This window comes from Carassius carassius, chromosome 16, assembly GCF_963082965.1.
Source record: "Carassius carassius chromosome 16, fCarCar2.1, whole genome shotgun sequence".
NCBI lineage: Eukaryota > Metazoa > Chordata > Actinopteri > Cypriniformes > Cyprinidae > Carassius > Carassius carassius.
Window position 1 is genome coordinate 15,844,025 of NC_081770.1, and position 27,631 is coordinate 15,871,655.

At 34.8% G+C, this 27,631-nt stretch overlaps 1 protein-coding gene across 1 annotated transcript; it reads right to left on the reverse strand.

The window, feature by feature from the left end:
• Positions 1-1,921: 1,921 nt before the first annotated feature.
• LOC132159700 (parathyroid hormone 2 receptor-like) lies at positions 1,922-27,631 on the reverse strand. Its single transcript, XM_059569276.1, has 13 exons — positions 27,143-27,631; positions 26,463-26,565; positions 21,435-21,545; positions 21,235-21,350; positions 20,896-20,993; positions 19,598-19,781; positions 17,851-18,004; positions 14,868-14,928; positions 14,667-14,733; positions 10,060-10,154; positions 5,683-5,821; positions 4,745-4,786; positions 1,922-4,591 (listed from the first exon to the last, which is right to left on the reverse strand). Exons 1-13 carry the CDS (start codon positions 27,218-27,220, stop codon positions 4,037-4,039), a joined length of 1,803 nt encoding a protein of 600 aa, XP_059425259.1. The 5' UTR covers positions 27,221-27,631; the 3' UTR covers positions 1,922-4,036.

The window sequence follows — 27,631 nt, forward strand, 5'->3', positions numbered from 1 at the left end:
TGCTTGAAATATCCCTCCAAAAATAAGAGAGAGAGGATCTTTTCACAGATTGTGTGGAAAAATACTTTGCTGACGTAACTTTTACACAAGACTTACAGAAGAACAAGCATTCAGAGGGTTTCTAAAATGAATCTGACATTGAGTTTTTTTTTGTTTTTAACCCAGGGGATCTCACTTAAGTGTATTGAAAGATTGGTACACGTGAAGACCATTAACATGGGTTTCACTCGCTAAGCTTGTCGTTGGCTAATAAGCACAGGAAGTGCTGGAAAAGGAAGATTAAAAGGTGAAGGGGGAGGTGGGGCACTTTGCATTGATGCATTTGCTAATGGCATCAGAAATTCGCAACATTAACGATGGCAGGGACATAAAAAGGTACAAGCGTGATTTGAGAGAAAGCAACATTTTGTCAGCTGCTCTTACACAATGGCCATTAAAGTTAATCATTTCCCATTTCCTTTCCATGAAAAGACTTGTGTGCATGTTCAAAAGGGCAAAGCATCAGTTGCTTTTCACACAAGGCAAATCAATATTGGCACAGGTCTGAAGACATCTATTCAGCTTTATAATAGGAAAGATTGGATGGATGTGGATTGATTTTTGCAGTTTAGGCAAGAAAGTCTTCCTCCGACTGATCTAAATTAAATTCAAATGCATATATGATCTCAAAAAAGGACAATGTTCAGATGCTCTTTCAGGCCTCAGGAAACTTACTGGAGATGTAGTCTTGTATTGAAGTATTGTTTCAGTAATACAGGAATTATGAAATTCCCAAGAGAGATAAGAGCCGAGACAAAATAGCAAAAATATAGTACAAATGTGTTCAAAAAAATAAAATAAAATAAAAGGAATACAATCATTTAAAATTAAACGTATTAAAAAAAAAAAAAAAAAAAAATATATATACATTGATGAGAATTCTGTTGACAATTATTGATAAGTTTCCTGCTTCTGCAATTTTTCTGATCTTTCGGAGCACAGTTTGAGACATTGCTGAGACCTCATTTGAAATGATGGCATGGGAATTAATAAATAAATATATAACATTTCACTAAAAAACAACAGCAACAAAAAAACGCTAAGCAAAAAAGGAAAGCTGAACCTCAGCACAAACTTTTCCGGTTTATATAATCTTATTTGTTGAAAAATTTTTGACTTCATATTAAAATCTCAAGATGCAAGAAACTGGCTGTAATAAGAAGATATTACAAAAAAAAATTATTTAAAGAGACATAATTTGCCCTTTCTGGCCTGCTTAATATTTCACATATGTGAATTTGTATTTTGAACTATTTTTCTTATAGTTAATATTTCTGTGTGATTGAACAGGAGTCCTGCTGAGAAGGTTATGTAACTATAATCACAGTGTGAACACATAACCCAACTCCTTCAGGGCCATTAATGGCTGTGCAATCGATTTCAACTCGGAAGCAAGACACATTAAGAGTGTCCAGGGGAAACCAACAGTAAACACTTCAGTCTATTAAAGCTTCTATTCCAGATAAAGCATTTATGGCTCAAATTTAGATTACATTATATTTCACAAGTGTGTGTGTGTGTAACCTGTTGTGATCTTCAAACACAGTTGCCGTATTCACTGGGACTTTTACATTTATAGTGCCAGCAAACTCTTTAATGTGACTTCATTAGTGTTCATACTTATTCAAAAGTAACATGCTGTAGAATATTTTACTGTTTGTGTTCGGGCATATCAATTGATTTTGATATATATATCACAATTCACTTGGAAAAACGGGCGAGGATATGCAGGAGAATACTTCCATAGAGTTTAATTAACATTTTACTTAAATGTATTTAATTTTATCTAGTTGGCAATGCAGCATTTCCAAGTTGATGTATGGAAAGAACTAAAACTGAAATAAAAATTAACATGATTAACTGCGTTTATTACATGTTGAATGCAACATCAATGCACAATACATTTAAAACAATTTAAGAAAAATATTTACTCATAAATTACAGTAAAAAAAAATAGCTAGATGTAAAATATGTACAATCAAAACATTTATGCCAAGCAATGCCCAACTGATTTTTTTCTTGCTGAAGTCGTAATCAAATATCTAAACCGCAAAGCATCTATTGGGTTGCATTCGTGAAACTCGAGCAGAATGAATATTATGTGAATCTGTTCGTGAAAATCTACTGCATGACATTTTACACACAGTTTTGCAAACAATTTTACAGACAAAAAACACAAGCAGAACGAATTTGTTTTAATGCTCTGTAGAACCACGCTTGCATAAACTGTAACAGAATGAAGACAATTTACACGAGAACATGTTTTACAAACTATTTCCGCAGAAAATCTTTTCGCTTGTGTTTCATGAATGAGTCCCGCTGTTTGATTTCACCGAACAACATCATTTGATCGCAAAAATAAACCCACGGCTTGACACTTGATGGAGGATATATTTACACATAAATAATTTACAAAACTTAACAATGTAAACAGTCTTACACGGCAGTGCGATGGCACTAGATTATAGCAAAAAAGAGCACAAATGTCAACACAAATCTTTCTCGCAAGGCTTAGAATGAGTGAAACCAACTGAACTTTTATTTCATTACTTTTACGGCACGTATGGCATCTTTGTTTGACTATTTGCGAAACTTTGACAAGTCAACGTGAAAATCAAAATGGACTCCGTTTACTTTCTTAAGCGAATAGTTTCGCTCGAAAAATCTATGTTATAGATCAATGATTTACTTGTATTTTTTTTTTTAATGTTTTTTTACAAACATGCAGCTTTTTGTTTCTCAAGACATTAACTGACGGACTGAAGAGGTGTGGATTACTTGTGGAGTAATGTGATTGTTTTATCAGCCGTTTGGACACTCGTTCTCACAGCACCCATCCACTGCAAAGGATCCACTGATGAGCAAGTGATGTAATGCTACATTTCTCCAAATCTGATGAAGAAATAAACTCATCTACATCTTGGATGGCCTGAAGGTGAGTACAGTCTTAACACCTGGGCCCCGTACAAAGTATTTTTGTTGCTTTGTAACATTACAGTTGAACCACTGATGTCACATGGACTACTTTGTTGATCATCTTGGTACTTTTCTGTGCCTTGAACGTGGTAGTACCCTTGCTGTCTATTGGAGGGTCAGAGAGCTCGCGGATTTCATGAAAAATATCTTAATTTGTGTTCTGAAGATGAGTCACGGTTTAACGGGTTTGGAACATTGGGGTGAGTAATTAATGACAGAATTTTCATTTTTGGGTGAACAATCCCTTTAAGACATGTTTTAGGTCTTCTTGTGAATCAATGCATGTTATTCCCCCCCAAAATTGTTTGCCTTATTACTTTTTAATTAAAACTTATGCTACTTCTGAGGTGGATTTACTTTAAAGCCGTTTTCACCTTTATTTTGTTTTTGGACAACGCTCACAAATAACCAAATAGCTATTTAGGCACTATTTTAGAAAATTACATTCCATTACAATATATAACGCCCAATTTACACAATCAAATCAGTTCTCAAAGAATAAATTCTTTTTTTGTTTTTCTATTAAAATCCTTTACAGAAGTAAAATTGGTTGCAAAAGACAATTTGCGAAAAAAAAAAAAAGTTTGCATTTTCACCTTTATTTTGTTATTTGATAATGCTAACAAATAGCCAAATAGCTATTTACACTCTTAAAAATAAAGGTGCTTCAAAAGGTTTTACACAGCGACGCCATAGAAGAACCATTTTTGGTTCCACAAAGAACCATTCAGTCAAAGGTTCTTTTTATAATCTGAAGAACCTTCTTTCGCCACAAAGAACCTTTTGAAAGGTTCTTTAGATGTTAAAGGTTCTTTAAGGAACCATTTAGACAAAAAGGTTCTAATATGGAATTGTGAAACACCTTTATTTCTAAGCAAATTATCTACCTTTACGATATATAACGCCCAATTTCTACAATCAAATCAATTCCCGAAGAATAAAATATTTTTTTTTCTATTAAAATCTTGTTTTACGTAAAATTGGTTGCAAAAGGCAATTCGCGTTAAATTAAGTCTGCGTTTTAAAGTACTTCCTCGTCCTCTTGATCCAAACTGTTGTCCCTCACCGATAAAGAATACTTCTGTGACATTTTATTAGTGCATTTGGAGATTTCCGTAGTGATGTCATCAGGACGACATCTGACGTCATCAGAATCTGTGTGGGATGAGCTCTGTCCGCTTTCTTCGAAACAGATGCTGAGGACTTCCTGTCGTACGGCGATGTGGTTGACCCCTTTGAGCGTGATGTCGTCGATGTGTTTGGCCTCCTCTTCGATTTCTTCTGGAATGGAAGGTGGGAGGCTTTCGATGTCTGAGTTGTTGAAGACGTATCCAGGCAAGGTGGTGTGTATTTGCAAGCCATGCACAAGCGAGCCGACGCTGGGCCGAGCGGCGCAGCGGTACACCCTGCTGGTGAGGAGAGCAGAACTGCGGGTCACTGAGGTCAGCTGGGATTGAACGCTGGCACCGCTGCTGTTCAGGACCGTCCCATAGCGGTAGTTAGCCAAAACGAAGGGACCTTTCCAGTCTAATGCAAGCGTCCAGCGGAGCCAGGTCTTCCTGATTTCTGTCTGGACCTGGGAGAGAACAATAACAAGCAAAATTAATGTTGTGCGCTGACTACCTACAAAACCTTTGAAAGGTTGAGAGAAAATGAATAATCACTTTGAATACAAACTTTGCTGAAGTGGCAGTATTTGAAATATTTATGTTGTTCCACCAAAACTTACCTCTCCATTGCAGAAGCAGTAAATAATGGATACAAAAAATCCCTGAAAGAGAGCAATAAATAACGGTGAGAAGGACAAATGAACAGAAAGCCTCAACAACACACATAATATAATATCATGAGTAAGAAAAAGTTCCTTGCCAAACTTTATTAACTATTTATTATTAATTTAGCACTTTCTTATACTTAAAAAAAACCTTTTGGTTTCTCATCATAAACTCATTTTTTCTTTTGCTGTACCTCACCACCAACTATTTAACTAATTTAGATTTATTTATATTACTTTCATTTTACAGGAAAGACAGAAGCAAAGAAAAAAGCTGATTTGCATCTGAGATGCATTCAAATTTTTTTTTATTTTACAGGATTTAAATTTAATTTACAGGAAAGATAGATAGATAGATAGATACACGTCAGCACCTTTTTAATTTAATTTAGTTTTAATTTAATTTAATTGACCTTTTATTTCACAGGGAAGACTGAAAAGCAACAAAAGGGAAAACTGAGGTTCTGATGAACCTCAACACCAGCTTTTATTTTTCATTTTATTTCAACTTTTATTTCAGAGTAAAGACAAAAATCAGAGAAGAAAAGACGATTTTAAATGTATTCTAACTTATCACAGGAAAGAAAAACAAAGAAAAGGCTTCTGACGGACCTCAGCACTAGCTTTTAATTTTAGTTTAGTTTATCTATTCAATTATTTTGTGAATAGTTTTTTGTTATCTCCCTTAATTCATTCCCTGCATGCTGCTATTTGTTTCCCACTGTCTACAGATAAGCTGCGAAATGCTTCCGAAATATGAAAGTGCAGTTATTTATCATGCCAGCAGAGCAAATTACCGGAATACAAAGGGACAAATCATTATACTCAGTGTTATCACATCACATTAGTGAGTACTGAGAGGTGAAACTATAGCTGATTAGTCAGGAAGTCACCTGGAATGAGTTGAAGAACAGTTCACAGTACATGCGCAGCTCCCAGGCCAGACCTGTGAACGTGTGCGGCATTCCCACAAACATGATGTAGTGCACGCCAAAAACCAGAACCAGAACCAAAGTGGACTTAGCCAGCTTCCTGTACACACAGACACATTTCCTGTTTAGAATATTTGAATACTATATCACACTTGATTAAATTCACAGTGATTAAATTCACATCAGTATAAAGAAATAATGAACATGACACCTCAAATTGTAAGGTTTATTGAGAATCAAACAATCACCAATGATTTTTCAACCTGAACCCCCCCCCCCCCCCCAAGAAAAAACCACCATAGAAACACACTATAGCAATCTCTCGGATCACTCAAGAAACCACGCAAAACACCAAAGTAACCAATCAAAAAGCCATAGAAATCACCAGAACACCCTAAAAACCACCCTAAACACAACACAGAACACCACATAAATCACTCAGAACACCCCCAAAACCACCAGAAGACCCTAAGCACTACTCAGAACACTACAACAGCCATGTAGAACACCCTAAAAACCACCAGAACACCACATAAACTGCCCAGAACACCCTAAAAACCACCAAAATACCACAGTAACCACTTAGAACACCGTCAACCACACAGAACACCCTAAAAACACCATATCAACCACTCTGAACACCCTTAAAACCACGAGAACACCATATAAACTAGCCTGAACATCCTAAAAAACTCCAGAACCCCACATAAACTAGGGATGCACCGGTCGACCGGCCATAAATCGAACCGGCTGGTTTTTGCTTAAAATACGCGATCGGTTTTTGGTCTTTTTTCGGCTGATTTTTCCGGAAGTGCGCCCGCGTGCACAGCAAACGATTACAATGAAGTCAATGTCATTTGTGTGGAAGTATTTCGAAATCGGTGCGTAGGACATGGGCAGCCGTTCAGCACTGGAAATGCAGAGCTACATGTCTGAGGCACAGATAGCAGGAAGCGATCAGCCGTTGGTGTACTGGCGCACAAATAAAGAGTCCCTTTTCTGTGCGCACTAAAGCTGCGCGAGCATATACTGTACCGGTCCGCATCCTAAACACGAGTAGACCGTGAAGAGATGTTCAGATCAACTTCTCACGTGTTGGATGAGAAACGAAACGGACTAAACTGTGACAAAACTGAATTTTTTTTTTTTTTTTATTAGAACTTTCATACACGTTTGAAAAGCCAGAAGTAAACGACAGTTCTGTATAGGATGATTATTTTTATTTTACCTTAAAATTACATAGACTTAATTTGATTTAAAAATCACCTGTTGTAGCACACTGAAAAAAAGTGTTTCATTCATCCAATTCAAAATTTTTAGGGTAATGATTCACATCTATATTTTTTTAACTTGAGACAATAAGTTATTTATTTTTCATTGGCTCAAGTTAAAAAAATATAGATGTGAATCATTACCCTAATTTTTTTTTTTTAATTGGATGAATGAAACACTTTGCATCTGTTTCATTCACACCAACATTATTTGATTTTAACATTTTGGAATAATCTATTTATATAGCATAATTTTATTTAGTCTCACTGGTAAAGACCTTTTTTATAAATGTAAAACCAAATTTAAAAACTAAAATACTGAATGCTGATTAAAAAACATCTTATAGAATGTGTGTTGATTGTGGTGTTTGGACTGTAGAACTATGCAGTTATTGCCTTTAATTTCACATGGTTACAGTTAATCTTTTAATTTAAAGCCAGTTCTATGTAGTTTCAACCCAATTCAAAAACAAAAGCTAAATGCTGATGTCTGTACCATCTATGTTTGTATTGAATGTAGGCTTTACTGTGCAGTTACTGCTGTTAATTTCAGATGGTTGCAGTTATTGTTTTCAATAGCCAAAAGCCAGTTTGGCCTATTAAATACCAAATAAACATCTTGTTTATGCACACTTTCCTTCTTTCTTGTTTGTTGCTTAAAGAAAAAAAAAAAAAAAAAACGGAAATCGGTATTGGAATCGGCCAGTTTGCTTGTAAAAAAATCGGTATCGGAATCGGCCATGAAAAATCATGATCGGTGCATTCCTAATATAAACTACATAGAACTCCATAAAAATAACCAAAAACACCAGAACACCCTAAGAAACACCAGAACACTATATCAACTACAAACCCGATTCCAAAAAAGTTGGGGCACTGTACTACTAATTGTGAGTAAAAAACGAATAGAATAATTTACAAATCTCAACTTATATTTTATTCACAATAGAATTTAAATAACATCAAATGTTGAAAGTGAGACATTTTGAAATGTCATGCCAAATATTGGCTCATTTTGGATTTCATGAGAGCTACACATTCCAAAAAAGTTGGGATAGGTAGCAATAAGAGGCCAGAAAAGTTAAATGTACATATAAGGAACAGCTGGAGGCAACTTATTAGGTCAATTGGCAACATGATTGGGTATAAAAAGAGCCTCTCAGAGTGGCAGTGTCTCTCAGAAGTCAAGATGGGCAGAGGATCACCAATTCCCCCAATGCTGCAACACACTAAAATCACCAAAACATCATATCAGCCACTCTGCTGACAATGCACAATGCAGTGAGCTCCAAAACCAAAACACATTTTCCCATCATTATTTTTAACCTTAAAAAAACAGTAGGATGGTAAATTTATGGTATTACTAAGGAACTTTGAAATACATGGTACATCAAGGTAGTTCCAAAAATAATCACAATATTACTGTGGTTTTGGACTTGACAGCGAGAAAAGCGATAAACAGCCTCCATTTCGGCTCTGAGAGACTGAAATTGAAATGAGAGCGAGACACTAAGAGTAAGAGTCAACGTCTCTCTAAAGACTGATTCTTACATTGCAGGCCAGAAAATGAGAAAAGATGAGCTGAGCCTTTCTGCTGTTTTCACATCCTCAGATAAAGCATCACAGAAGCAGAGGAGCCTTGCGCTAAGCTCACATCACATGGAAATTGCTTAATTACTTCAAGTTCAGAGCACAAGTCTGACTCTCATTAAAAGTAAAATGCGACTGTGTCCATTCATCCATAACGTCTTTAATGGCGTTCATTGCCTGGATTTAATTTCACTGGAGGTTATCAAACCCCTGTAGGTTTAAAACACTCTCAGCAGCGACTCTAATACTTTCACACGTGATTAAGATATAATACATATCTACTAATCTATATTTCCTTTTATAACAAACTAAACCGCAGATCAGTCTATCCCATTTGCATTCCATTAACTTCTTTTAAGAATGTTTATTAAAAAAATTAACTGGAAACTAAAATGTTACACTGTCAAAAAATGTTATCGCTCTAGTCTTCATCCTGAATTTTCAGGATTTTCAAGTGTAGGAAATTGTCACCATTAGTTATAGTTTATTAAATCCACATCTATATAAAGAAATAAGTAACTTGTGCCTCTTATAAACATGGTACCTCAAATTATAGCCTATTTCTAAATAGGGATGCACTGATACTACATTTGGCCGATAATTCAGAATGGCATCTGCTGATGTCAATGCCGATACCGATAATTTGGTTTCCTTAAGGAAAAAAATCTATGGCAACTAATACTTTATTTGGTACATTCATATTAGAGGTTAAAATTAACAGTTGACACCAATTATTGGCCGATATATCGGTGCATTCCTATTTATAAGGCTTGTTAAGAATCAAGCCACCCACCCACCCAGAACATCCTGGCAAACAACCAGATACCCTAGAAACCACCCAGGACATCCGAGTGTCTTGCTAGCAATGACCCAGAACACCCTAGCGTGGTGTCAGTGAGTTTTTATGCATATGCACCACTTCAGAACATACAAAATAGTTTTGAGAGTCATTAAGGAGCCGCAGACAGTAAAACTGTACTTCAGAGGAAAGCCAGAACATGATTAACAAAGACAAGAGGGATTCGCTTGATTTGATCAACGGGCAGCTTTGATAAGAGACTATACAGACTGACCTTACAGTTGCTTCCACTCGCAGACTATTAGTCAGATAGATCCTGTGACTTTTACCTAAAGGCAGACATGCTGTTAATGAAAGCACAATCTCTCTCTGTGACTCTCTCTATTTCTCTCGCTGTGAGAAAGCCTTTCAAACACCATCTGGAAAATTACAGTCCTCTCCTGGATATCTCACCAGTGATGTCCAAACACTCCACCTTGCCGAAAACAACCACAAGAACACAGGCAAACAGAATCCAGTTGCTATTTCATATATTATGAAGTAACACCTGTACTTTTGGGTTCGGGGAATCGGGGATGTGGTTGAATTTGCATTTAATTTGTCTCTGGAGAAATATCGTACAATATAGATTCTCATATGAGGTCATGTACCAGCGTAACAATCATTTCATGCACTCACCTGTACTGTTTACGTGTGTCGTATCGTCCCGCATTCGTTTCTCGGATCTTTGTGGCCAGAACTCGTACAATATTTACAAACAGAATAAAATTCAGCTGCAAGAAAGACGAAGGAAACAGAGGATTTATTTAAAAATTATGTTGTTACATTAGTAATTTGACTAAAGTGTCAAACACATTCGATAAAGATATAAAATAAAAAACTTTATATATAACTGTATATATATCAAAAACTTTCTATATCTATCTTTTTTGACAAATATATTTTTTAAATATCCATAATAAAAAATGTTATGTATTAAACAATAAAGACACTATATAAAAATATCTTTGTATATTACATTTTTAAAACAACGACAGCCTGAAAATAATAAAATAATCATCAATGAATAATTATGACAATTATTATTGAAATAAAAGTAGACGAAGAAAACAAATAGGTAAATTTTACTTATAAAAAGAAATCTTTACGGTTTTGTCATTTGCCAGAAAAGCTATTATTTTGTCAAATGGGCTAGTTGCATATCTCCGCCATCTTGGATTTCCGGTCTTGCGAGTATGTGCGTAGATATTCCCGGTTGTGCTAAACGTCAGTGCAGAGAAACGGAGAAGTCCAAATATTACTTTCTATATGTTTACTGGATTTATAATATAACTTCAAATGCAAATAAGATCTACACTGCTATTATTACTATACTATAAATGTTAACTGAGCCAGTGGATTTGAAACTTGTGTATGTTTGGGTCTGGTGAATGAATTAAATACACTAATGTTCACTACTGTTCACGAGATGAAAGTTGAACTCATGGTGTGTATACACAGCTACAAAATGTATTTTTATCTTACCAAATATGTAAATGTACAAATTACTTATTTCTCGAAAATGTTTCCATTATTTATTTTTTTAATGAAATATTTACCCCGTGAGACGTGGGCTGCAATGTATCTTCAGAAGTATCCATTTCTCAATTGTACACATACATCAGTCTGTTTCATCGTTATTTTCACAACATATTTTATTTACACAGTAAAAAATACATGACTAATTTTTAATATGTGTTTAATCTGATAATTAATGCAAAAGAATAACAATATGGCTGCTCATAGACAGATAATGATTTATGCTGCAGATCTTTCACAAAACAAATAAACGTAGATAAAAATACACATGAATGCAAAAAGCGATCTTTTATTTAATGCAAACCTACCATAATTATATTACGTTTAATTGTACAGTTAGTTATAAATTGTTAACAAATAAAGTTAATAAAACATGCTTTATCAGAAATCTCTGCGTCTTGTTTGACAGTCTGAAACATTGATCTTACATAACAGTCAGAACAAAACCAGCTCTTCGAAAATGAAAAGTATTGCATATTTGAGTGGTTTGTGTTTGAAAGAAGAAATCCCTGTGGACCTGACCTGACGCTGATCGCATAATCAACAGAAGAATAAAGCAATCTCCGCGTTGTATCTTGATGAATTTCCACACAGAGGTACGCAAAATGTAGGGAGGATGTTTCCCCATGTTTTTGATATTCCACTATCCGCTGTTAAATTTGAAAAACATTAATTAGCCAAGTTTCGTATGTAAGTTTCCCTTTACAGTCAATGCGAGCGTCGCAAGACCGGAAGTAAGTATGTACACACTCGCGTCGCTGAAGCTCACCGGCGCCATCTTGTGCACCTAGCCCATTGGCCAAAAAGTGTGAAAATATTTAATTGTGTGTGTTTAGGGACAGCTATGAAATTAACATTTGCTGGACAATTAAGCAATCTTATTCCAAAATTGTTTAAAATGTATTTTCCACTCTAGACATTAACTGAGATGTTGCGGAAATGACAAAATTCTTGCTTTGGATGATTTTAATGAACTAGTGCGAGTGAGAAAAAGTGCAAAAGGTTCCCTAGTTTAACTCATTTTAAAAATGCTAATTTCATTCTGCTTATATTTTTACGCTCGGGAATTATTCCATCAATGCGTGATGAGCTTCTGTCGCATCTGATCTGTGAAAGTTTCAACAGGTTTAGACAGTTTTTATATTGCGCTTTACTCTACTTAGACATCGTAATCAATACACCAAAGAAATTGTTATTCATGAGCGCTTGTGTGTGAATTCATCCATGTGTGTTAAGTCCTAATTTATGTTTTGCTGACATGCAGCAAGGACAAAAATACATTTGCATTCTGTCACATAATTGCAGCTCTCCTGGTGCGCAACTGTCCAGAGGTTCTTGAAATGGGAGCTCCATTACTGTGGAAAGCGCTTATGCTCGGCAAAGCCAATAATTAACAGCATAATGTCTCCATCTGCCCATCCATCAGATAAATATATGCATGCAACCACTAACTGGTCAATCACATTCAGTCACGGCATGTCCACAAACGACAGCACACCGCTATCCAAATCAACCTTTTGACACGCCCGATAACAGGACTTTGACAAGCTCTTTCAGTGCTTATCGCATTCGGAGCGGGGGGTTGAATTCGGGGTTAATGGGAAGACAGCTGCGTCTCTTAACAACTGCTTTGCTGGCACTTTTCACCAATATGATGCAATTTGGCGGCCCATGAGGCACCAATCCCATGTTTTGCAATAAGAATTGATAGACACTTTAAATAGACTATTAACCAACTTACAATTAGTAGTTTGTTTTAAACTTCTCAAATGTTTCTGACCCACTATCTCGAAAACGGTTGCTTTGGCCTGTCCCATCGCAGCAGTCTTGACCTTCTTGACTGTATCCATCAATTAAATCTTTTTAAATTGTTTAAATCTGCTCATTTTATGACAGTAAAATAACTTTTAAGGTCCTGTCAGACTAGTCAAGTCAAGTCAACTTTATTTCTATATTGCTTAATACAGTAGTTTGCTTCAAACCTGCTTCACAGTAAGAAAGAGGAAAATAACTGATTATTGATAAACATATTTCACATAAATTAAATAAAAAGTATTTTTATATTGTACAGTAACTTTGGTAACAGGGTTAAATGGTTGAGCTTAAAAAAAAACTTTGTTTTATTGCACTTTCTTTCTATTTGCATCTGTAAGTATTTATAAAGGCTGATTTCACAAAATTAGCCTTTTCTCCACATCAGTAGCACTTACATACACCAAACTTAGCCGTTTTATTCCCATCTCTATTCTGAAGGTTCTTATAGAGGGGTTTGTTTATATATAATATGTCTGATTTTATAGTGATAAAAAGATATATAAAAAATACCCTCTGTAAAACCCTTTGTCTCTAATATGTCAACAAAACAAAGCGGACCTTAAACAATGTTCAGATTTTGGGAAAATGAATGCAAATTTTTTAAACTCAATAAAACAATTCAACTCAATTGTTTATCAATAACTCAATCAACATTTGGTCCCAAAATAGCAAGACACTACTTACCTTCGTTAAATTTGCAACCATGTTGCTTACAAATATGTTTATTAGTTTATGTATTTATTATTTGTTTATTCCAATTTAATACTTACAATTTTTATCATCAACTATAATATTTTTTTTATGTCATTTGAAAACAACAAAATTGTGTATATATTGTGTTTTAATCTTTTGTGTTTTTTAAGAGTTTTGTACACATTTATAAAATATGTTCAGTGTTATTGTTAAAGGGTGTTCTCCGGTTGTTTTGTAAACAATGGTGTTGTCAATATCGTTTATCAATTTGAGCCCGATTGAGACCCAGAGGATATTAGTGAAGAGGATCGTGCAGAAGTCTCATACTTTTAGATATGCTGTAATTTGTAAATGCTACTGCTTATGTTAGCTTTTAATCTATGATTTTATCCTGATTAAAGCTGTAATACAGCAGAATACATGATTGCATTGTAGATTTTTGTAAAGTAATTTTTTATTTTATAACAGTAAGAAGTGTTTGCCTGAAAATATTGCTTGCTACAGTGGCAAACACCATGTTTAACACTTCTTGTAGCTTTATGAAAAATATCTCTGTCTATACACATAAAGTGTATAATTGGAATACATTTCATTGATGGAGTTGATGAGCTAATGTTTTGAATCAGGTGAGAGAGAGATGTAGAGACAGAATTGCAATTTTTGTATGAAATTTCTTTTTTGTGTACCCCTAGTTTTGACTGCGTGGCAACAACCTGCCTAGTCCCCTTTGTTGCATGTTCCCAGGGGCGGGGTTTATGTAAATTTCAGGGTTTATGATGTCACTAGCCCGGGAAGAAGCTTGTTGTAGTCCCTACAAGCCATTTTTGTAGGCATTAAACTGACATAATGGCATAATTATCTACGTTTGTATTGAAGTTTCAGTGTCAATACTTTGCAGATATTGTTTATTCTCAAACAGCAACATTACACACTAACTAGTTAAAAAAGTAAAATGACAATCAACCGCTCCTTTAACTAAACTAATAAAAAATTACATTTAAATATTAGTTGAAAAACAAAAATGACTAAAACCAAAAATAAATTAATGCTAAATCGAAATAGACAACAAAATTTGTCAGACTTAAACTAAAATGATAAATTAAAACATACAAATATAAATTCTGGAAATTGGTATACAATAACACTCAATGTGTCTAACAAATGATTTCAGTTTGTTGCTAAAGTGCTAATTTACTCACCCCAATTGCTGTCAGTATAGGAACTTGGTAAATCCATCTAATATTGCCAGCGCTCAACTCCCAGCACCTTAGGGAAAAAGACAGAATTATTCTATTACATTTTATATATAGCACATCTTGTGCATCTCTCCGTGTGTATAACTGTGTGACTTTTTTTATTTTAATCTTACAGAGAACCTGGATCATGTTTGGGAAACCCACCTTACATCCGCCAGCGTTGCCCTGACGACAGCCCAGGTTGATACGAAGAGAGCAGGAACACCTGTGGTCGCACAAATTAGAAAATGACAAGATATATCAACTGTAATGCAGCATACAAGCACAGAGGCATGTCCAACAATTGCCAAAAATTCACCGGAACAACACTATTTTCTATTTGTTTTATTTTGAACTGATGAGATCCAACGAGTCAAAAGCCTCCTGAAAGTCTCCTTGACCCTCCAGACCATGAATGAAATGTAAAGTCTAGTTTCTGTGCTGACACAAACAAAACTGAAGGTTTCCGAACAATCCCCTCACCTGCTATTGGCCAAAAAACAAAAAACAAAACAAAAAACATATTATGACCATATTTAATTTTTTTATATAAATTTAAATTAAGTTAAATTTATGGATTTAGCAGACGCTTTTATCCAAAGCGACTTACAGTGCATTCAGGCTATTAATTTTTACCTATCATGTGTTCCCGGGAATACGAACCCCCAACCTTGCGCTTGACAAGACAGTGCTCTACCAATTGAGCTACAGGAACATACTATAGAAATGTCAAATGAAAAATGACATAAAATGAAAAATATTTATTATTATTATTCACTTTATGTAGTAAAATGTCATGATTTTTGAATAATTATTACATTTTACCTGCCATATTCTAAAAAGTTTATATGATTACACACACATATGATAATTGTTTTCATATAAAATGTATATTTTTTTATGATTTACAGAAAATATTCATAATATATACATAATATATAGAGTTATACATTATATATTTATATAGAGTCTATATAAAGTTTTACATATATATATATATGTAATGTATATGTATAGTTTTGGTAAGACTTTATTTTAAGGTGTCCTAGTTACACATGTTTCATGTACTTACTATTATAATAAGACTTAATTATGCATAATTACATGCAAGTAACCATAAACCAAAACCTAATCCTTACCTAAACCATATTGTCATGGTTATGTTCTGGTTTAGTTTAGTTTTCTATGTTTCTGCTCTCCTGCTTTGTTTGTTTCCATTGTTTTTATTAATTGTTCCACACCTGTTTCAGTGCTTCCTGATTACATTCCCTGTGTTTATAAGCCCTGGGTTTTCCTCCGTTCCCTCGTGTTGCATTGAAGTCGTATTGTAGTAGTTGTCTCCTACATTCTCCAGTGTTTTGGTCCTAGATTTATAATTAAAGATTCTATTTTGAAATACCCCTTCGCCATGTGCATCATCATTACCTACCCATAACACATATAATAAGTATATTTAGTTAATTCATATTACTAAGTACCTTAATGTATAATTACACCGTAACAAGGACACCCTAGAATAAAGTGTATCCGTAGTTTTATATATATGTAATATTTCAAACAAAATTATTAAGTATTTGTTCAGTCATATTCTGACAAAAATAAATACAGTATCATTACACACACACACACACACACACATACAAACAAACACATTTTATATATATATATATATATATATATATACACACACACACAGTACAGACCCAAAGTTTGGACACACCTTCTCATTCAAAGAGTTTTCTTTATTTTCATGACTATGAAAATTGTAGAGTCACACTGAAGGCATCAAGGGCTATTTGACCAAGAAGGAGAGTGATGGGGTGCTGCGCCAGATGACCTGGCCTCCACAGTCACCGGACCTGAACCCAATCGAGATGGTTTAGGGGTGAGCTGGACCGCAGACAGAAGGCAAAAGGGCCAACAAGTGCTAAGCATCTCTCGGGGAACTCCTTCAAGACTGTTGGAAGACCATTTCAGGTGACTACCTCTTGAAGCTCATCAAGAGAATGCCAAGAGTGTGCAAAGCAGTAATCAAAGCAAAAGGTGGCTACTTTGAAGAACCTAGAATATTGCAGTTGTTTCAAACTTTTTTGTTATGTATATAAATCCATATATAATTCCACATGTGTTAATTCATAGTTCTGATGCCTTCAGTGTGAATCTACAATTTTCATAGTCATGAAAATAAAGAAAACTCTTTGAATGAGAAGGTGTGTCCAAACTTTTGGTCTGTACTGTATATATATATATATATATATATATATATATATATATATATATATATATATATATATATATATATATATGTAATTGCCTCAAAAAAGAATAAGAATTTCACAAGATTGAAATACTGATGGTTTATTTACAGCTGCCACTGTGCATTATATGGCCATATTATTTTAATATTGAGAAAGTTACACTTCGACTTCCAGATGTTAATAATCTGGCTATAGAAACCACATTGAGAACAAGACCCAGCGGGCACTGATTTATAATGATGTGTCTCCCTAAATACTGAGTTTATTAATTGTTAAAAAGCCAAAAACAGACCTCAGCAAACAAGTTCCAGTAATCTGTTTTTGATCTGATGTTTTAGAGTGCTTCAATAGGAAAATTAAACCCTCATTAGGTGGTTACTCTCCCACAAACACATCGATACCAGGAACATTAATTATGCATTATTGATTAATATGTTCGGAAGATCAATATGTTGCTTAAGTAGCACACATTATCAGTGACTTCAAAGCTGGTTAATCTCGGCTCTGTGTCATTGTTGGTCTGTTTAAAGTAGGACAAACATGTTTGGGCTTCTCTGTCATTCCGCTTTCAACAAAGTATCTAAGAATGCGGGAACCTTCCCAAAAGGATTTGCACATCAAAGGTGTCTGTTTGGATTTACTGGTTAATATTATGCATCCAACATAAAGTATAAATAAATAAGGTTTTAAGTAAGTGCTGCCGACTCAAAGGAGACCAAAACGATTCGACTGAGATTCTTGAAGGCAGACGTAACACAAGCCTCAGATGAGAATTATCATGACAAGCTGGAAAATTGGCTAGGTTACATCCGGGCAGGGCAGAATAAACAATGTTTAAAAACAAAATCAAGCAATGATTGATCTTAACATGTGCAGCATTGTGCACTTACCCCATCCTATGAGAGTGAAACCCCAAAGATATTTGGAGTCTGAGAAGAACGCCATGAAAATGAGACTGTGAAGGTACAGGCCCTCCACTAGGATCCAGTAGTAATTGGTTGCCAGGAAATAAATGAAGAACAGGACTGTGATCTTGCAGCCAAACTGAAAGTACAAACAATGCTGGCTTCAGCCAATCAGAATCCTCAAACCATGAGCATTCAGCCAGTCACAGCACAACTGTTCATTATTATGCAACCTTTTAGTTGGAATGAATGCATTTACAAGATGAACGTGCATGAATGCCACCACAAGAGCTATAAAGTGCAATTCGGGAACAAAATATATGATATGGGCTTTCATAGTACAGTGCCGTGAAAAGGTTTTTGCCTCCTTCCTGTTTTTATTTTTTTGCATATTTGTCACACTTAAAAGATTCAGATCATCAAATAAATCTGAATATTACACAAAGGTAATGCAAGTAAACACATAAAGCAGTTTTTAAACGGTGATTTCATAAACCTACTTGGCCCTGTGTTAAAAATTAATTGCCCCCTCTTGTTAAATCATGAAAGAACTGTAATTTACCACGTTATTTTAGAAAGCTGAGCTTAATTTCACAAGCAAAACGCAGGCCTGATTACTGACAGACCTGTTGAATCAAGAATTCACAAATAGATCCTGCCTGACAAAGTGAAGCATGCTTTAAGAGCAATACATCATGCAAACAATCGAAACCCTCCAACGTGGCTGAATTAAAACAATTCTGCAAAGAGGAGTGGGCCAAAATTCCTCCACAGTGATGTGAAAGACTCATAGCCAGTTATTGCAAATGCTTGACTACAGTTGTTGCTTCCAAGGATGGCACTACCAATTATTAGATATAGGGGAAAATTACTTTTTCACATTGTGCCAGGCAGGTTTGGACAGCTTTTTTCCCTTTAATAAATTAAAAATCAGTATTTCAAAACTGCATTTTGTATTTATCTCTAAGTAATATTATACAGTTTTTTGATTATCTAATTTAATAAAGTGTTACAAATATTTAAAATAAAATAAAAAAACAGGATGGGTGAAAACCTTTTTCACACCTCTGTATTCTGAGTTGTGACAGCCATTTTTAGATTTTTGCAAAAAACATTTAGTGATTATGTAATTAATAATGTAGCAATATACAAATCAAATTCTGTTATTAAAAATGCTGAATTCACTTGAGCTTGTAAAATTCGTGCTAGGAAATCTTTCGCCCTAACGCAAAATTCCAGAACTTGTGGATTCCTGTTGAAATGAATGGATTTCGTCAAAGAAAATGAGCAGAATAGCAGTAAATATAGCCACACTTTAAATGTTAACCTCGTTAACAAAATTTTTTTCAATTTCATCAACAGAAACAAAGGCGCCAAGAAGACGCATTGTGTAGATTAGTAAAAACTTTTATTTAAACTTGCTGTTGCTGAAAACATAACGAAAAATGACACATTAAAACATTAACAATGCACTAACAATATTTTAGAAAAACTTTTTTTTTCTTTCAATTAGGATTTTGTGTACTATTGATATTTGAAAAAATATCAAAGTTCATCAGAAGTGCTCATTTAGCTGCATTTATGAGATGAAAAAAATTCCCATCCAGAGAAGAGAAGAGTTAACATAATTTAACTAAAGTTAAAGTAATTTTAGCCAAAACTAGTTCAACTGTAAATAAAAATGAATTAAACCTGGCCAGATTCATTATTGTAGCTCATTCACTGCACTCACATACTGAGTCTTGTCAAGCGGGGAAATGGAGACGGTGCTGATGTTGTCCATTAGCATGGTGTCGTACTCCTGTAGCACACCATTAGCGTACACCACTCTGTCTTTCACGAAGATGCTGACCGCGCGCAGCATGAAAGACACAAAGAGGTGCATGTGGATGTAGTTTCTGGTGCAGTGGAGACGCCTGGAAGACGAAAAAAAAGAAAAGAAAATTTCAGCTAATCGCAGAGGAAACTTTTCACTTTTTGTCATTTTTTCCCCTTCAAACCAGCATGAATAAATGTTATATCTGCCTGAATGAATTAACAAACAAATAAATATAGTTTGTTGTGATGGATTTCTTATTTTCTTGTTTTAGAAAATTATATAAATAAAAAAATATTTAAATATGTTATGTTTATTTCACTCTGTTTATTTTAGCAATTTAATAATTAATACTTTTATGTTCTATGTTATTATTTTAAGATTGAGAGTATGGGGCTGAAAATGGTCAATTGCAATAAACTAATGCAAAAAATGACATTTGAATAAAACAAATAACAAAATATGGTAAAAAGTTTTCAAGACAATTTCATATTAGTGTTATTTTAGTATCTTTGGTTTACTATAGGTTTTTTACATTTTATTTTCAATTACATTTTTAGATTTTATTTTTATTCCAATTTTTACATTATTTTTCATTTATAGTTTTTTTTGTAATTGTGTTATGTACTTTTGTCACCCCCCCCCCCCCTTTATTAATTGTATTAATTTATTCTTAGTAATTTGGTTGTGTTTTAGTCATTTTTATTTTTAGTTTATTTACTTTGAATAATTTTTTACTTAAAATTAAACGAAAATGACAAAATGTACCTTGGCTGAATTTTTTTACATTTTTTTATGAATTATTTCAGTTAATATTTATTTTATTTTAATTAATTAAAATGTTCTCTGTGGTTTTAATTTTGCTAGGTTTATTTAATCTAATAATAATAAAATCAAATAATTATTATGCATAAATGTGGACCCAATAACTTCCTTCAGTGAAGGCTTTTAATTAGAAAAAGCAAAGTACAAGTTGTTCAGTTATAGCAGAAACTCAATGGGGAACTCTCAAGCTAATTTAATGTCTGAGGGTCTTTAAAGATGAAAACCTGATCTGAACTGTCGTGCATGAGTACCTCAACAGCAGCCACTTGTTTGGAACAAGTATAATAAGTTTGCTTCCTGTTCAACTTCCCAATGAATACATGGAGTTATTAGTGTTTCTTCAACTTGCTGTGTGAGACCAAAGTCTTCTGGGACCAATGTTCAATTACCGAAAGTATCCAATGATGAAAATTGCCACCAGCAGCGAGCTGAAGGACACCGCATAGCCGACTGTGTACATGATGTGCAGCCGCTCGAAAAAGTCCCTCTGGAAACACAACAACACTTGAGTCATCTCAACAAATGCAACTCAACATCCTAAACATATCCAAAGACTTGATAGACCAGTGGCATATGAAACTATATATGCAGTTTACAGCTTTGCGTTTAAACAAACCAAGCCAACTACATCTCATTGGAGTGTTGTTATCAAAAAGTAACTCTTGAATGATTTCGAAACTTGTCAATAAGACTCCTCAAACTCTTCCAGCCTGTTTAATTGTACTTACTTTGCCCTTTTCAATGCCTGGAGCCAAGAACCGCAGACAGTCTGAATAATTGACCCAAGTTCTGTTCTCCACCGATACCCACGATCCATTCAAGTTGCAATGACGGTATGCAAATCCTGCGAAAGCGAAGAAACAGAACAATTTGACTAGACTAGTTGTGAAGAAACTGGGAAATCTGTTCAAAGAAGTTTCGCAAGTACCGTTGTGGTTGAAGTCGTACACGTAGCTGGGACACGCCACTTTGCTGACAGTTCCTGGAGAACCTTGAGGCCAGCAGACCAACCCGTCCCATCCGGGAGAACAGACCTCATCTGTGCACAAAATGTGTAAACCACGATCACACTTCGTAGGGTGGAAATGCAAATCACAGATGAAACAGCTTTAACATCTCAACTGTTTCTCCTAGCAGTGAAACTAAAAAGAAAGAGAGTGGATGTATTTTGTTTGGCAAACATTTTCTGTTTCTGTATTTTGGTTCTGGTTCCAATTTCCCTAAACGATTCCATTTCATTAATGGTTCCATTAACGATTTTTTTAGTACTGTTGAGAAAGAAATCCAAAAACAAACAGAAATCCAATTCCACTGCCAAATAATGAAATTATTGTAATAAAAACATTTAAATGAATGCATAGCAGAAGCCTTTATTGTTATAAGAGCCAAACATATTCATAATACACAATGCCAAGGTAACTAGATTAGCAGGCAAGCTAGAGAAGATGAGAAATGCAGTTAAGAAATAGAGTCAAAATGTACAGAGAGATAATAAATATATATACTGCCTTTTTAACCTTCTCGAGTCTCAGATATCACACATGGTTCTCAGAAAATATCTCAACAATATCAGCTCAGATTTGTCAGAAATCAGAGAAAATATTGTTACACAACACTTATATACAATACAGTACAATACAATCATTGCTGGTCTGCTTGCTCGCTCAAAGCAAAACCTAATTATAACTGTTAAGAGTCTCTCTGGGAATGTCTAATGTAATTATAGTTTCTTTAGTAACAGACGATAACAGGGTCATCTTAAGTGGGAGATGACACCTCACGTTCTCAGACTTTCTAACTGCGACAACAATTTCTTCATCGAAGCATAAAAGCTCTATTTGCCTCAGTAATTTTCACACATTTTAATGACAACTAACTAAGCTCCACAACAAGATGCATTATTAATCAAATACATCGTGCTGCCCTGCGTTTGAAAACAGAACGCTTTCAAGAAAATGAAGAAGAATATTCATTATAATCTTGCAAAGTGAACACGATGTATTATGAAAGGAATATCCTCAAAACCATATACGGTTTATCTTTCCTTCCGGCTCATTGATTTGAAACTGTTGTATGTCTTCGTTCTAAGTGCAAGTATTCAGTCACACATTGATCCAAACCCCCGCAGATCAGTGTGGGAAAAGGGCAGAGTCTCTGTTTGGAGGCAGAAACCGGTCAATTTCTTGAAAAGAAAAGAGAGGGTTTGCAGTGCTACAAGAGCATGATGCTATTTGGAAACTTTATTCAGAGTGAATGATTCAGCATGGTGGTTTGCTGAAGATGGTCGAAAGAAAGAGCAACAAACTGTGCATTATATCTATTTGTAGATTCCTATGGTCACTGAGGTGAGATGTCGTCTTTCACACTTTCACATTTATTGTTTTTTTTTTAGGTACTGACTTCATATGTACAGCGAATTTGGACACAAAACCAGTCATAAGAGTCAATTTTTCGAAATGAAGATGTATACATTATATGAAAAATAATTAAATAAGCTTTCAGTTGATATATGGTTTGTTAGGATAGGACAATGTTTCGCTGAGATACAACTATTTGAATATCTGGAGTCTGAGGGTGAAAAATAATATTAATATTGAGAAGACCAGATGAAGTCCATATGCATAGTCTTAATCCAAAATTAGGTTTTGATGTATTTATGGTAAGAAACGTACAAAATATCTTCATGGAACTTGATCTTTACTTAATATACTAATGATTCTTGGCGTTAAAGAAAAATTGATAATTTTCACCCATACAATTTATTGTTGGCTATTGCTAGAAATATACCGGTGCTACTTAGAACAGGTTTCGTGGTCCAGGGTCACATAGGGGGTGAATTCAGGTAAATTGGGTTACTTTTTGCCATTGAGATGACTGGATAAACTTAAAACAGAACAGTAATATCAGAGCCCACACATAATAAATGATATTAACTTGAACATTCTGGGAACGTTCCGAGAGTTGCCATGGCAAATGAAGGTTCAGTGAGAGCGTTCGATCAAATGCAAATGATGATGGCTACACTATAATTAACTCTAATAACCAATATTAGCAAATGTTGTCAAACAAAGGAGACTTTTGTATAGCCTTCATGTTTACCGTGCCTTTGAACAGCAGCACAAATATCCAAATGAAAAAAAATGATTGCAAAGGAAAACCTTAGATAAAAACCATTTTTACAGAGGGTTAGAGATTTTAAAATGTAATATGGGGTTTCAAGAGCACTTATCCGGGTATTTTTTAATGTAAGAGCAAATGTGCGACACTTTCGGTGTCGTTCACTTCCAGTTATTTTACCTGTACAAAAACAATGCACTATGCTGCTTGATATTGTTGGTATTTGTTATTACATTATTTCAATCCAGTATCATAATCTGAAAAATGTAATAGGTTACAGATTACAAATTACCCTACTTAAAATATAATCAGTAGTGTAACTATTTCAAATACTTTATTCATGTAATTGATTACATTTGATTACTTTTCTAAATTTCTACTGTTAATCAGTTTCAAACATTTAAACCAGATATTAATACATGGTGGTTCTGAATGAGTCATTTGTATGAATGATTCAGTGACTCACCCACAATACCAATGTCCATTCCTAGGATGCTATCTCATGATCAATTTGTACATATTTTACTAAGTGGCTTATTCCTATACATGCGAATGACCTTACACGTATTTTATTTTACCAAGTGGATAATTTGTAGGAATTCATACGAAGGACCACCCTAACCCCGCCCCTAAATCAACACGTTACGATAAATCATAAATATCAAATGAGTGATGTCATACGAACTCGTACAAACTAGCCACCTCATAACATACATACAAATTGGTCACGAGATAGCGTTGCCCAGAAATGAACATGGGTCTTGTGGTTGAGTCAGTGAATCATTCAAACAAATGATTTGTTCATAAACACAATTCATTCTGGTCTTTCTTATTTTAAATAATGGTTAAGGTTCAAATTCTTACACCACACACAAACTCTTCTTAAATATGTATATACATATATACATATACACTTTAGAAAGGAAAAGTAGCTTACGATACTGTGCCTAAAGCATAATTATACGACACTTAAGTCTTGTTTATTGAACTGTTGAATAAATGCGGCTTATCTTTTGGAGCCCAGTTTTTAAGTAAAACAAAGATTATTGGAGTACGTCTTTCTACTTCAACTTTTGACATTTAATTCAATGTGTTACGTGATGTTTCTTTGTAACTATCTGTGAAACTCCTGGCAATTTTCTAAAAGAAAACTGCTTCAAAGTAAATCCTACACCATTTTTGCGTGCCAGCATTTTGGTGGTGTTTTGGAGAAACAAGCACCTTTCAAATTACCTTTACAAACTCATTGACATCAATGTATTTTCATATTAGCAAAATCTGTTAACATGCCATTTGTGATTGTTGGATTTGAAAATATTAATCTTTATTGGCAATGCCACCGGCATGTGTTAGATCATTAGTTGATAAGAAGATTTTGTTGGATAAACTGCCGGATATAGCTGGACTTGAGCTCAAAACATGTATAATCCTGTGCAGCTGAATGGAAGAGTCTCAATTCACAAGAGCGTTTAGAGTTCAGTGATTATTATTTAATAGGTGTGAGGGGCCATCACTGAGTTTCTTGTCTCTGGGATGATTGCTTGAATCATCTACTTAATTCATCAAGTTCTTAAATCACACCTTCCTCAGCATCCTAATTCAGAATTACGCAGGTAACCAGGAACCTTTTGCAATCTTAACTTGGTATGCCTAGTCACAAAATCATCTAACATGTGGTTAATGCTAGAACCAACATGTATAAATGAAGAAGAAGGGGAGAAAAAAAAACAAAAAATGGGAACATTGGAAGAAAAACAATAAATGTGCGTCAGCTTCTGTAAACAGCAGGGTGACTCACAAGCCGCACTACACAATTAATCTGTGACATCACAAACTCCCTTCAGAGTTAAAAAGGACTGGATTGGATGTACATAAGTGGAGTATTTTTGCTGCTGCACATCCGAAAGTAACTGCACCCCTTAAAAATTTCAGTACATTTGCAGCATTTATTTGGAGTAGGTTTTAGAAGAAAATCCTATTTCAGTCTTTTTTTTTTCTCCAAAATGACATTTCATTCAATGTGCCATTTCTTTGTAATGATTTATGAAATTTATTAGCACTTTCTGAGTGTAAAATATTTCAAAGTAAATCCTACACCAGTGTATTATTTGCTCAGCGGTGATGATCCATGAACAATCCTGTTGGGATTCAAACCCACAACCTACTGGTTACAAATCCAGCTTTTTAACAACTTGCATTTAAGCTGGGAAACTGTCACCTTTATGTAATTTACTGTAAAAAAAAAAACATTCAAACTTGAAAAGCAACAAATCCATCACAGCTGAGATCGATATCCTTGAATCTGCATCAAATCAAATGCAAAGCAGACACATTTCCACTAGTGCCATTGGACTCCACTGCATATGCTCAGATGCTTATATGAGTGGGCAGATACAGACGTTATATGACAGTAAGGTAATTCAGTATCTAAATAAAGCTTCAAAGCAGAGAGACCAAAGACACTTAGACAGGAGGACCAAGACAGATTCGAGCACAGAAACCACTCGAACCAATGATCTGAGATCTGAGATTCTTCAGTTGAAACCGATCTTGGATCTCTCTGGTGGCAGATATCGACAGAAGTCCTCTAAGCAGATTCTAATGCCACATTCTGTTCCGCGGATTATGGGTCAGATGTGAATTCACATGTAAAAGGCTTTTAAATTAATAAACAAATTAACTAATGAGATAAATGTGTTTAAGTGCAAGTGACTTTCATCTTGATCCCTCATCTTTCTATCAGTTATGCAAACGATCTATCCTCTGGGCTCCCACTGAACATCTCAGTAGAGAGAAAAAGGTCCAGATGACCAAACAGACTCCAGAGGTGAGGTCTTACCAGCAGGATTGTGTTCGGAGATGTTCTGAAGGCACTGCAGTTTGATGTCATACAGCAGGAGAACTTGTTCCTGAGCTGTTAAGCCCACTTCAGGGTCCACATGCTGCCCGGAGACAAAAACAGAGACACTGATTGTCTGACAGTTTGACTCAAGTATTTAAGATTTGATTAGAAACCACCCAATCAGATAATCTGGTGTCTTGGAGTTTCAAAGCCACCAGCTGGACCTTCAAAGCTTCATAATGAAACATTAAATCCAACAATTAAGCCCTCAGATTCAAATATTTCTGCAATATTTCACACAATTATGTCATATTTGTATATTTATGTCATATTTGTAACATCTGACTTTACCTACATGACCTTACAATGTTAATCGGTTAAGCTTCAAATGTTTTCTGAGGTAAAATCTAAATTAACTGGTTTATGTAAGTCAAAAATATGATTTCAAATGGCTGAATTAACTACGATAGGTTGCGTCGTTGACACGGATTTTAAAAGTTAAATACGATAGAAACATTTCCTATTTTCAGTTTTCACAAGGACCCTGATAGGAAGCTAAACATTTAGATATGTTAAGGTAAAATAATAAATGCGTTGGGCTTCAAATTTAAATACAAACACTAAGTTGAGGTGAAATGAGGACGAAAAAAATGCAATAAATTGTTTATTCATCTTACCTGTGCTTCGACTGAAGTGCCAAGCAAAAGTTGGACAAATATCCACAGTAGTATTATCCACATTTCGAACGGTTTCATAGCATTTAAATTACTTATACACGAAAACTGACTGTATTTGCTCAGATGATGTGTTTCGTCAGCGCGGGAAGCTCAATGTGCGCCTTTCCTGTCTCTCCGGTGATTTTATCCAGCTCCATATTTACCCTCACCATCTGCTGAAAGCGTAGTGAATTGAACACCAGCACCTACTGCAGAAATACTCCTTCAGACAAACAAGAGAGATGGTGCTCTGCCCAATCCACTGGTGGGGTGGAACCCCCTCTTGAAATGACTACGCAAAATTCAAATTAATAGGCTAAACTTTACATAATCACAACTGCCCATAGTTGTATTCTTTTTATCCCCTCTTACATTTGTTTATCTGGAACTCGTCAAAAACATCAAAAGTTACTTAAAAGATATGAATAGAAATGTTAACCGTAACCGTAA

Coding starts and splice junctions, on each gene's coding strand:
- LOC132159700 (XM_059569276.1), bottom strand. CDS start 27,220: ATGAAACCGTTCGAAATGTGGATAATACTACTGTGGATATTTGTCCAA. Junction 14,929..17,850: donor TTTCACTCTCATAGGATGGG/GTAAGTGCACAA, acceptor GTGCGACCACAG/GTGTTCCTGCTCTCTTCGTA. Junction 4,592..4,744: donor ACTGCTTCTGCAATGGAGAG/GTAAGTTTTGGT, acceptor GTTCTCTCCCAG/GTCCAGACAGAAATCAGGAA.